The sequence below is a fragment of the Lepidochelys olivacea genome (genome assembly GCF_965140295.1).
Source record: "Lepidochelys olivacea isolate rLepOli2 genome assembly, chromosome: 1".
Taxonomy (NCBI): Eukaryota; Metazoa; Chordata; order Testudines; family Cheloniidae; genus Lepidochelys; species Lepidochelys olivacea.
Window position 1 is genome coordinate 233,862,420 of NC_140411.1, and position 13,439 is coordinate 233,875,858.

At 39.5% G+C, this 13,439-nt stretch overlaps 1 protein-coding gene across 1 annotated transcript; it reads left to right on the forward strand.

Moving 5' to 3' along the window:
* Positions 1 to 695: 695 nt before the first annotated feature.
* CMAS (cytidine monophosphate N-acetylneuraminic acid synthetase) lies at positions 696 to 13,238 on the forward strand. Its single transcript, XM_084633254.1, has 8 exons — positions 696 to 920; positions 2,959 to 3,101; positions 3,410 to 3,562; positions 6,518 to 6,651; positions 8,608 to 8,702; positions 9,553 to 9,724; positions 11,546 to 11,693; positions 12,226 to 13,238. The coding sequence occupies exons 1-8, from the start codon at positions 727 to 729 to the stop codon at positions 12,432 to 12,434; spliced, it is 1,248 nt and encodes a 415-aa protein (XP_084489380.1). The 5' UTR covers positions 696 to 726; the 3' UTR covers positions 12,435 to 13,238.
* Positions 13,239 to 13,439: the final 201 nt, after the last annotated feature.

Genomic DNA, 13,439 nt, shown 5'->3' on the forward strand with positions numbered 1-13,439 from the left:
CTGGGCTATCCCTCCCTCCGTCTGTGGGGCTTATTTCTGCTCCCTTATTGTATGACATCTCTGGGCAAAGTGCCTATGGGCATCATCCACTGACTCCTTTGAGGAGCGGCCCTATTACCTTCACACACAGCCCCTTTTTCTCACTTGTTATCCCCTGTAATCATTTGCCAGCAGGGCTCAATGCTTCCTCCCACACAATTGCAGAGGGGGGACTCTGGTTTTGAGCAGGCCCAGCTTCGCATTTCCCAGGATCCATAGTAGGATTAACACTAAGCCAGGCTGGCTCTGAAACTCAGTCCAAAAAGCCATCACTAATGGTAGGCTGACCAGACAGCAAGTGTCAAAAATCAGGACAGGAGGTGGGGGGGGGGGTAATAGGTGCCTATGTGAGAAAGAGACCCAAAAATCGGGACTGTCCCTGTAAAATCGGGACATCTGGTCAACCTGTGGGTTTGTTCTTCCTTGAACTCTTCTGAGATGTATTCCCTTCCTCCACCCTGTACTGGACAGGGCACCCCTTGTCCTCCAACCCTACCCTACCCTGAGCACCAAGCCCGCCCCCTCATCCTCTGCAAGGCTTAATTGCCCCTCCCCCCCCAGAAGTCTACAGCGCCAGAACTACATTTCCCGGCATGCTCCTGGCGGTGGGGGCCGCCCCGGGGGGCAGGGGCTGACGCGTGGCAGCCGGGGGTGGGGGGAGGCGGGGCCGAGGCTCCCCAGAGGAAGATGGATTCGGCCGCTGCTTCAGCCAGCCCCGGGCCGGCGGCCCAGGCCGCGCAGCGCCCCCCGCACATGGCTGCGTTGGTGCTGGCGCGCGGCGGCAGCAAGGGGATCCCGCTGAAGAACATCAAGCCCCTGGCCGGGGTCCCGCTCATCGGCTGGGTGCTGCGGGCGGCTATCGACGCCGGGGTCTTCCAGAGGTGCGCATGCGCGGGGAGCCCCCTCCTCCCTCCCCCCCCTTTGCAGCCCCATCCCCTCAGGGGGGGTTAATTAGCGACGTGTCTTGGTTTTAGGTTAACTAAATAATCTACTTCTTGAGTGTTGTGATTCACATAGTAATATTACTTGTTAAATCTACTGTATATTCATATACTTTGAATGTTATTAATATATTAATGTTAACGGTTACAATTACTCTACATTAATTAATAGACTTCGATTTTCAAATTTAAATTAAGCCACCGCCTCCTGTCCCTTCTGCAGCACCTGAGTGCCGGGGAGCTGAGTTAGCTCCCATTGACCAGGAAGTACCCTGAGCCTTGGCTCTTATCCTGCATTTTATGCTGCCTAATGTGGAGATTATAGATACGCCATGATTATAGTGGCCTGCTAATTTTCTTCTTGCTGGCTGCATTCATGAACAGGACAGACACACCCATTTAATCTTTTAACTACAGGAGGTACAGAACTGTTAGACAGAAATGGAATGCGTTTTCCAGGTCCCTTTAAATAACTTGAAGGGGAAATGTAAATATGTACAGGAGGAATAGCTCTTTGCTTAATGTAAAGGGCTGTGGGTTTTTTTAAACTGTTTAGTTTGAGATAATTTTATTCCAGAACATGTGGAGATACCCGGAAACTAATATTAACTGCTGTGTAGTGGCTCACACGAGTGTTGTAATTTGTGACCTGTAGCTGCTGTCATCATTATTTTATTTTTATATATATATATATATACACACTGATGATTGAATGGAAAAACTTATAAAAGATGAGCACCATTTATTGTGTGTAGTACAGTGAGAAAGATATTAGTATCCCTAAGACAAAACAAGGTTATTTTTTTTTCTCTCAAGTTTTATTGGATTTGTTACATTTTGGGGTTCTTTAAATTTTAATTCTGATGGCAGTGGTTTCACACTCCGTATGCCTGCATTTTGCAACAGTACACAATTAACCCAACCCTCCTTTTGCAAATATTTATCCTTCATGATAATCTTGCTATACTGGGGCTTATTGTGCCAGAATCTCTGTGGCTGTCATTTGATTAGCAGTCACTCAGGTTGGATTGAACCTATTGCATTTGTTTTACTGTAGTTCCAGAATAAGCTAATTTATAACTGAATTCATGTAAACAGATATGAATGATCATTGCATTAACATCATCATAGCTTCTGAACTATGTAACTATTTCAAATTCAACATTGATTCATCTGAATAGACTGTTACAATGTGCCAAACAAATTAGAACACTCTGAAATAATGCATTTCCTACAGGTATGGAAGCGCAGACATCATAAAGTGTTAGATTACAATACCACTCAGCTTTTGTGGAAAATGGATTTTAATCTAATTTAACTTGGTTGGTTGGTTTCTAGTTTCTTATCCTGCTGGTGACTGCTGTAGTTTTACTAACACAAAATACCTAAACTAGTTCTTTTTCCAGATGCAGGCACTATTAAGATGTGATGATTCTTATAGGTTAGTGAGCATTTGGACACCAGTTACTAGCCTTCACAGCAAGAATAAAAATTGGCCATCACTTTTCATCTCCAAAGAATTGGAGGCAAACTATTTCTTGGTATTCTGTGACAGGTGGTCACAGTTTGATGGCTTCACTTTGATGTCCTTGTGCTTCAAAACCAAGCCTAATACTTCTGTGACTGTATGTGAACCAGTGAGAGTGGCTAGGCTTGTAATTAGTTTGGCTATCTAATTCAATCAGTGCTTAACTAGCAAAGAGTTTTATCTTGCTAAGTGCTTTCTTATGAGGCATCTACTAAAAAGCAGCATTGACATTAACTCCCATGATTGTAGTTGCTCCACTGACAATTTAGAAATGGGATGCAGACATCCAATTTAAACATTTGTCTCATTTGGTGATCAGATTTCTACTGTCATGAGTAAGACTAGTAATCAGCCCATTAATGTTATATAGTGCATTTAGAGATTAGTGTTAATTCTTCTCTTGTGTTCTCTCTCTAATCATTCACGCTGTGTGTCTTTGTCTGCCAACAGTGTGTGGGTTTCCACAGATCACGATGAAATTGAGAAAGTGGCAAAGCAGTTTGGTGCGCAAGTCCATCGCAGAAGCTCTGAAGTATCTCAAGACTCTTCTACTTCTTTGGATGCCATCAAAGAGTTTCTTCTTCATCATAAGGGTATATTTGTTGCTATTGATTTAGGTCCCAATGTGTCAGGGTGCTGAATGCCCTTAACTCCCACTGAAATCAGTGAGGAAGGGGGTCTTTAAGAAAAAAATATTAATTAGTAATGCTATAGCAACAATTTTTTTAATGGCTAAAGTGAATCACTTAACCATATAACTTATGTATCTCTCATGGATTTCTTTGGAATTGTATGCGTATGTAAATAATGTTAATAGTCAAGTGGAAGTATTTTATTATTTATACGTATTGAATATTTCATACAAAGTTTCTCATTATGTATTTTATTTTTCATTCTTTAGAGGTTGATATTATAGGAAATATTCAGGCAACATCTCCCTGTTTACATCCTGATGATCTTATTAAAGTGGCAAAAATGATCCGAGAGGACGGCTTTGAGTGTGTATTCTCTGTTGTAAGACGGCATCTGTTTAGATGGAGTGAGATAAAAGGAGGTAATATTCTGAAGTTCCTGATTATTACCATGGTTCATAAAGCTTACAGTCTAGCAAGCTTTATGTTCATTATACTTGGAAGTGACATCAAAAGCATACATTTCATAATCAGAGGAACACAAATAGCTTTATCTTTTTTTTAGTGATGTTTTAATGTAGCTGTTAGTCACATTTATATTTTGTTAATGTTCCCTCGTTTGTTAGAGATGACCTGAAGCTCAAAGTACAAGTGTCACTAACATATTTAAACATAAAATTACTCCGTCAAAACTCCCTTGGTTTATGTCCCCCCACAGATAATATGTTATATGTCTATCAGACAGCAAAGGCTTGCATCTTCACTAGGAGAAAAATTAGGTTCTTATCTCATGTTGGCTAACGCATGATAATTAACATGAGGTAAAATCGTAGTGAAGACAAAGTAGTGGTAGTTTTAGTTGACAAAACAAGGGAACCCTAGGCTACCCCATAGTCTTTATCTTAACATGCTAACTTGTGTTATTTATTTAAATATTTTTCAGTTTTCTACATTTTCAAATAGATTGATTTCAAGTACAACACAGAATACAAAGTGAACAGTGCTCACTTTATATTTTTTATTACAAATATTTGCACTGTAAAAAACAAGAGTATTTTTTAATTCACCTAATCCAAATACGGCAGTGTAATCTCTTTATCATGAAATTTGAACTTACAAATGTAGAATTATGTACAAAGAAACCTGCATTCAAAAATAAAACAATGTAAAACTTTAGAGCCTACAAGTCCAATCAGTCTTACTTCTTGGTCAGCCAATTGCTCAGACAAACAAGTTTCTTTACAGTTGCAGAAGATAATGCTGCCTGCTTGTTTACAGTGTCACCTCAAAGTGAGAACAGGTGTTTGCATGGCACTGTTGTAGCTGGCAAGATATTTACGTGCCAGATGTGCTAAAGATTTATATGTCCCTTGATACTTTAACCACTATTCCAGAGGACGTGTTCATGGTGATGATGGGTTCTGCTTGAAAATTATCAAAAGCTGTGCGTACTGACATATATTCATTTTCATCATCTTAGTCAGATGCCACCAGCAATAAGTTGATTTTCTTTTTTGGTGGTTTGGGTTCTGTAGTTGCCGCATCAGTGTGTTGCTCTTTTAAGAGTTCTGAAAGCATGCTCCACATCCCGTCCCTCTCAGATTTTGGGAGGCACTTCAGATTCTTAAATCTTGGGCCAAGTGCTGTAGCTATCTTTAGAAATTTCACATTGGTATTTTTTTGCATTTTGTCAAATTTGCAGTGAAGTGTTCTTAAAACGAACAACGTGCTGGGTCATCATCCGAGTCTGCTGTGCCATGAAATATATGGCAGAATGTGAGTAAAACAGAGCAGGAGACATACTCTTCTCCCACAAGGAGTTCAGTCACAAATTTAATTAACGCATTATTTTTTAACGAGCATCATCAGCATGGAAGCATGTCCTCTGGAACGATGGCCAAAGCATGAAGAGGCATATAAATCTTTAGCACATCTCGCACGTAAATATCTTGTGACGCCAGCTACAACAGTGCCATGCGAACGCCTGTTCTCACTTTCAGGTGCATTGTAATTAAGAAGCGAGCAGCATTATCTCCCATAAATGTAAACACACTTGCTTCTCCTGGCGATTGGCTGAACAAGAAGTAGGATTGAGTGGACTTGTAGACTGTAAAGTTTTACATTGTTTTGTTCTTGAGTGCAGTATGTAACCAAAAAAACTACATTTGTAAGTTGCACTTTCATGATAGAGATTGCACTACAGTACTTGTATGAGGTGAATTGAAAAATACTATTTCTTTTGTTTACAAATCTTTTCACTGTAAGAATGATAATCGAAAATAATATAAAATGAGCACTGTACAGTTTGTATTATATGTTGTAATTGAAATAGGTATATTTGAAAATGTAGAAAAACATCCAAAAAGATTTAATACATTTCAATTGGTATTCTATTAACAGCGTGATTAATCACAATTAATTTTTTTTAATCGCGATTCATTTTTTTGAGTTAATCGCATGAGTTAACTGCGATTAATTGACAGCCCTACTTAGAATAAAACAAATGATTAATGAAAAGTATTTATCAGAACAGGAACTCTTGAGTAACATTTTGCAAATTGCTTTGAAAATGAAAATTTAGCTGTAGCTTTTATTGTACAAGAGCCATAATACTATCATTTCGTGTACAGGTATCATCATACAGTCAGCTTTGTGTGCTTAATACATGTTCTCAGGCTTTCAGATCTAATGTGTCGTCTCTTTTTCGAGATGCCAGTCCTGTACTATGTTGAGCACTCTCAACTCTCATTGCCTTCAGTGAGGGACAAGATTACTTAACATCCCTCCAAGATAGTGTCCTGAGTGCTCCTAAAACTATCGGTCCTCCCCTCCTCCCCCCACGTGGTGCAAGGAATTATTACAGAAGGAATAACATGGCGTGAGGATGTGTGGAAGACATATAAGAAAAAAATACTGTTTTAAGATACATAGATGAATGACCTTTTTTTTAATTTCCCTAAAAAGGCAAAAAGTACTCGGATTTTTCCATACAAGGTACTAGAAATGGTAATAGGAGAAGAGCAATTTTTCTTTCACAGAGGCAGGGACGCTCTAACAGGGTGAGGTGAGGGAAGGGGAAGGGCCATGGGGCAGGTCTGAAGACTTCTAAGATAGATGTATTCTCTGCAAATTTGAATGGGGATCTTTCAGTTTTCTGTACAAGAAATATAGGACATTCCTACACCTTGGGATCCAAAGTTACCGAGAGGGACAACAGTTCAATGATTCTTACATACCTACCCTTATTGAAACAGGGATCACTAAGTAGCTAGTGACTATTTTGTACCCTTAATTTCCCAGCAGCAAGTTATTTAAACAAGAAAGTGACCCTAAACATAAGCTTTTATTTTTTCATTTTGTCATGATTTTGTTTACAGTTAACAAAGTGACAACGCCCCAAAACCTGAATCCAGCAAAGCGGCCCCGGCGTCAGGATTGGGATGGAGAACTGTGTGAAAATGGGTCATTTTACTTCGCTAAAAAGCACTTGATTGAAGGAGGCTGCTTACAAGTTAGTGCTTCTATTTTGCAGGGCTTTTTAGAGTAATACTTCTTTTACTCTTTCATTATGGAACTCAAAGCCCTTTGACACTGGCAGTTGTGATGCATGTAATTGGCTATAGTAAGTTAAGGGGGGGAAGAAGCAGATGCCAGGCAGAAAGGGTTGAAACCAGGTGTGTTGTAACTTATTATATGTAACCCTTAACTACTGTTTAACCCTCTGGCACTAGTAGGTACAGTTCTTATGATATAGCTTTCTTAAAGAATTTGCACAAGAAGAATGTGTATCCTTAGGCCTATAAAAGTGCAGTATTAGAATTCCTATTGGAACTCCAGGATTCGGTTCTATGACTCTTAATTCAACTGAGTATTCCTTATGCATTGACTTCAGTGGAATTGCTTACTTAAGTAAGAATTTTAGGCTCAAGCCCCCAATGTGGCATGTAGATAAAGAGGGCTGTGGCTATATTACCAACTTCCTTGTGACTTTTAGCAAGTACTTAATCTCTCTACCTCAGTTTCCCCATTGGTAAAATGAAGATAATGCTTATCTCACAAGGCTTAATTGACTAACTTTGCAGAGTGCTTTGAATCCTTTAGTTTTAGAAATGCAAAATATTTCTAAAAACTTACAGGACTCAGTCCTGAGTTGTGTTCCACTTCATTTGGAACGGAAAGCAGATGAGTCTCCCGTGCTGGGGGGATCCTTTGAAGTGAGTTAGTTACCAGATGGTGCAGAACTGGTGTATCTGACTCCTACACACCACTCTTCTGTAGCCTGCAACATAAGTGATGTATCCGGGAAGGGGTGTGCTGTAGTCAGTCCCACACTCTTGGAGCTTACAGCCAACTAACACACATTAGTAAAGCTCCAAGGCTAGTGTAGACCTGGCTCTTGGATGAAGTAGCTGTAATTGGCTCCCCTTGCACAGAAGGTTGTCCCAGCTGAGACTGTTAGCCATGCTGTGTAAGTTTTGTCTTGCAGCCAACTTCATTCAGTGTTGCACTATTATCATGTTAGCTGCAGAGGAAGCAATTAAACATAATAGCTCTTTGGCTTCTTACTAAAGAGATAGTTGAGCCTACTTATTGTCAGCATCCACTTTCTACAATAATATTTTGGCATTATCTGAGATTTTCCACTAAGAGCTGGTCTTTCTGAAGCTGAAAATGAAATCCTTTTTTTTTATCTTGATTCTTCGATGCTAAGGTGCAGTGTCCAGTCTGCCCATCAGAGTTGTACACAGCAACTATTATTCAGGGCATGGTTCCTATGTACTAAACTGGAAATGTACTCTGCAGTAAAGTGAAAAGCCTTTTAGAGCCTTGTGCTGAATAGTGCAACAGAAAAATCAGTGACTTTTTTTCACTTAATATTAATAACTTGCTACTTCTCGAGGGTGCCTTCCATCAGAGGAAGTCAAAATGATTTACAAACATTAAGTATTTCTCATAACAACTCTCTGAGAGGTCAGTAGTCTGAACTCCATTTTACAGATGGGGAAACTGAGGCACAAAAGACTAAGTGACTTGCCCACCATGCTGTAAGAGATCCAGAAATCCTGAGATAAGAGAGCCTGTCTTACCAGTAACTAGTTGTACTGAGTCAGAGCTAACTGTGCCGCGGTCTCTTTTCCCACTATATGACGTAGTGAAGTCCGTATGGTTTAGTGATGAAAATCTTTTTGTCTGTTTCCTTGGCTGTAAAATAAGAGTAATAAAGTGCTTTACAAAAATGAGTTTGTAAAAGTCTAGGATGAAAAGCACTGTGCAAGTGGAAAGTAGTATTAACAAATGTTTGTTTTTTCCAGCTAAGTAAGTTGATCGCTACTGTATATGGAGTTACAAATATTTAGTCCTCTTCATTTAGTCCTGAAGGCTACACACTTCTGTCTTTAAGTTGCTCTTGTGTTAGCTACTGATATGAAGTACGGGGAATAATACAACTGAAATCAAATTTGTTTAGGGTGGAAAAGTGATCTACTATGAAATGCGTGCTGAACGCAGCGTGGATATAGACATAGACATCGATTGGCCTATTGCAGAGCAAAGAGTGCTGAGGTAAAAAGGAAGGTTTTGAAAGTTCAGTATTATTTATTATAATTGTGATGCATTTTGTTCGTTGATCTTGAATATCAGCCTTTAAGGGTTAGTATGACCAAAATTTGATCGATCTGTTTTTTTTCAGTGTTGATGTTTGTTTAAAGAAACAGCTTAGGTCAAAGACATTTGAGTAACTATTTTTCTCCCTATCCCTGCACCAACTCCTAAGGCTGTTGAGATCAGCTGAATTGGCCTTGTTCTCGGTTCTGCGCTTTCAGCCTGGGGGTAGGTGATTCAAAAACCCCATCTTAACATAGCACTTCTTTAGTATGTCCCACTCAGACTCTGTCCAGGGCTTTGTGTAAGATCTGCATGCAGACACCATGCCTACTTCTGTGTTTCTAAAACAGGGCCTACATTAGGATTAGGCACCGCAGACACTACTGTAATGTAAAGGTTAAGTAATACTTTGGTCATTGTATCTGTGACCCCTTTTTCCACATTTTTTTTTCTTAAAATAAGTGCTATAAAACATAACTCGCTGTTCTAAAGAAAATAAAACGGTTGCTATTTTAAAAAAAAAATTAAAATGGACAACATGGGCAACTTGTCTTTCGCCACAGAGCTGTGTTTGTTAGTAAGTTTTTGTTTTTTCAGGTTTTGAGAAATACAGATTCATTTATTCTGCATTTATCTTTGGGGGTATATTGTGAAAACTAAGACACCAGGGAGTCTTTCTTCTTGTGAAAATAACCAAGAATCACAAACCAAGATCCTTTGCTTTGCATTAATGGGTTACTTTTTATTTTAATTATTTTAAATGTAATGCCAAAGAGTTCCATCCTGAAATGATAGCTTCTTTGTCTAGATATGGATATTTTGGAAAAGAGCCGCTAAAGGAAGTGAAGCTACTGGTTTGCAACATTGATGGGTGTCTCACCAATGGTCACATTTATTTGTCAGAAGATCAAAAAGAAATCATCTCTTATGATGTTAGAGATGCTGTTGGGATTTCCTTATTAAAGAAAAGAGGAGTTCAGGTAAGCATCCTTTTTGTTCCTTGTTTAACTTCCACACCGTGAACTTTTAAAAATTAAAATGGAGGTGGGGCAGGGCACTTTTGAGAACAATTTTGATTAAGCCATCTGAGCACCACAATATACTCGGATGGTGGTAACCATAGGATCTCTAGTTCTTGTGTGGTTATGACAAGTTTCTAGATCTCACTCACACTTGTGTTGGCATTTGCGCTAGTTTTCCCAAGACGCGGGGAAGGAATTTGTATAATATTGTGTTGGCACCACTCATGTTGCATGCGCTGCTGATCTGGAGCGCATGCTGAGCAGTAGTCCTTTATCTCAGTAGTTGTGTGGCTCCTACTCACCATAGTATCGAAGTTCCTCATGAACCTTAATGAATTTGTCATCACAAAAGCCCTCTGAAGCCCATCACAAAAGCCCACAGAAGCATTATTATCCCCTTGTGATAGATGGGGAGTTGAGACACAAGATTAACTGACTTGCCCAAGGTTATACAAGAAGTGTATAGAGAGAGGAAATTAAGCACAGATCATTGGAGTTCTGATCTAGTGCTTTTAACCACAAGATCATCCATCCTTCATCTCAGAAGTCCTAAGAGTTCAAGACAAGCGAAAAAACTAAAACCACATTGTTTTAAGTTGCTTTCCTTAATCATTAAATTCTGCCTTAGTGAAGATCTTACACGTGTGTAAGATCTTTAGTTGGTGCAGGATCAGTCCTATAAGACAAACTTACATTTACTGTACTGCCTGATTGATTCAGCCAGGGAGAACTTCCCAGTGCAGGAACTAAGTAAGATATCTGCATGCTGTTTTATGAGGCCCCTGTTGCAGCTCTTGGGGGGACACAACAAAGGTAGGGGTGGGGTGGGATGGGGCGGGGCAGAGACCTAGTAGTTGCTGCTATAGTGATTCTGTGAATCACTGTTGCCTATAGATTGCTTGTCTTGGGCTGCCAAAGTATGTCTGAGTCCATTTCTGTATCCTAGTATTGGGAATTGTGAGGGGGTCCAAAGATGTCACAAAACCCCTGGGGCTGTGAGTTTTGTTCTGCACCTCAGTGTATACCACGGACATATGGTATCTTGCTCTGCGCACAACTCCCATTGATTCTAAATTTAAAATGATGAGTGCAGAGTATTCACTGATCACTTGCAGCACAGACTGGAGAGGAGAATTTTGCCTATACATTTTTTTTTTTTAAACAAAAACACACGTAAGTAGTTTTAACTTTTGTTTTACCCTACAAAATGCTTTGTTCCTAGCTTTCAAATACAAAGTGTACTTCCAACATTTACTTTCAGTGTTTATGTAGCTCTTTCTTTTAGAATTTTGCTGAAACTCCAGAGCCCTGAGTGCAAATCACAAGAATATTACTAGACGGAGAAATCATGGAAAATATTTCAAATACATGTGTACAAATATTGTGGAAAGATATTTGTATTGCCCTGTGTGGTTTAGATTAGCTGTTGAGACCTTCGGGCATTTGATAGCCAGCACACCACGATTGTGACAACCAATATTTCATTTAACAATGGTGGCATGTGTTGTGTTTAAAGAGAGAAATGAGAATTTGTGTTTTGAGAATTGGAAGGAAACCTATGTATGGATAAATCACTCTTCCTTAATGACTAGAAATGCAAGGTCAATAATGTGTTCTTGCATCCTAATCAGCTCTGTTCTGAGTCCAAAAGAGATACTTCAGCTATGGAATGCTAGTGCCTTTATCAGAGATTTTCTAAAAGCAATTTCCAGTATGATCATTCAAAAGTCACTTTGTGTCTATATATGGAGTTTATTCTAATTTGACTTGATTTTATAGGTATGGCTAATCTCTGAAAGATGTTCCAAGACTATTTCTGCTATGAAATTGGATTGTGAGGTGATAGTGAGTGTGACACACAAACTACGAGTTGTGGAAGACTGGATTAATAAAATGAGTTTATCCTGGAAAGAAGTGGCTTACTTAGGTTAGTTTCTTTTTTTTATAATGAAACTTCATGCAACATACACAGATCCAGTTAAATAATACATAGTATGGCTTATCTTCAAAGCACTTTGCCCTTAGTTTAATAGGAAAGATTAATAACCAAATTGCTGAAAGCTCTGATTCTACTGTGCAAAGGGTTTTTCAATTAACAGTTAAGAGCCCAATCCTCCAAACACTTGTGTAAAGCTAAACGAGTGCTTGAATAGTTCCATATACTTTAAAGGCACTACTCTTGTGTATAAAGTTATGCATGATCTTAAGTATCTGCAAGATCTGGCCATTAATATTTTTCTCGTCTTGTAGCCACTACCTGTAAATTTTACATCTCTCATTTAGGTTTTGTAAGGGTTGATTGATTCCAGTTTGTGAAGTGCTTTTGATATCCTCGGGTGAAAAATGCTGTAAAAATAAAAATTATTTTTTAAATTTATTAACCAAGTTGCAATTCATCACATTCAAGAGAAAATGCTTAGTTATCTCACTTCAACATATCTAAATTCCCCCTTTGATAGGAAACGAAGAATCCGATGTGGACTGCTTAAAGAAAGCTGGCATGAGTGGTGTTCCTGCAGATGCTTGTGCCACTGCTCAGAAGGCTGCTGGCTATATTTGTAAAAGTAATGGTGGCCGTGGTGCCATTCGGGAGTTTGCAGAACACATATTCCTGCTAATGGAAAAAGTGAATTCACAGGAAAGAAAGCTAAATGATCTGAAGAACTAATGAGGAAAAACCCAATTCCACCCCCTGCCCCAACAGGATAAAGTCTGCCTTTACTTTGCACAATGGCTTGCATTTGTTTGACGTTTCCACAGAGTTAGAAGGGTGTTGTCAACAAGTTCAGGTCCCTATATTGGTTTAATTTTAATATAATTATTAATATAAATGCTTTCAGACATATAAGCATAATGAAAAGGTTTTTGTGTGTGTTTGTGAAACAAAATTGCAGCGTTGTGTTACGGCATGAGAACCACAAAGTAAAAACCGGTTATTCTATATTGACTGTCCAAGCTGAGTGAAGTGCAAAACATCAGTGGCATAAATGGTGAAAGAGATCCTCTTTCTTACTAACAAAATTTTAGTTCATAAAGAGAAGGAAATTTGGAGTTGGAAATCTCTTCTTCATGACTTTGCCACCTGGGTATAAAATGCTGCTATTCTGAAAGAGCCTGTTCCAATGTTGTTTAAGCATTAGAGTGGGCTTTTAGTGACTGCACAAGGTGTAAAGCAATAGAAAAGCAGTCCTGTGGGGTTTGTTTTGTTTTTAACCTGCTACTAGAGTGAGCTTATTTTGTCTTACAACCATATCTCTTCCAGCATATGCACAAACTTGTGCTTATTAGAACTGATTCACAAAATCATAACTGCTGCTTTCTCATACTATAAGTAGTGCCTAAAATACTGTAAAATGAGTTAATACAATAAAAGCTTTTTTATCTAGCACCCCACCAACCAGCAAGCTCTATAAACCGGCATTTCTGATCTGCACTGAAAGTCTGGTGGATAGTGTGGTTGGTGTGGGGCTGGCAGGGGGATGGGGTGTGGGAGGGGCTGCGGGGCATGCTCTGGGAGAGAGTTTGGGTCCAGGAGGGGGATTGGGGTCCGGGAAGGGCTCATGGTGCTGGATGGAGGGAGGGGGTGCTCACTTCTGGCAGCTCCCCCTAAGCAGCTCCCCATCTCTGCTGTTGCTGGCGGAGGCGTGGCCAGACGGCTCTGCAGGCACACTAC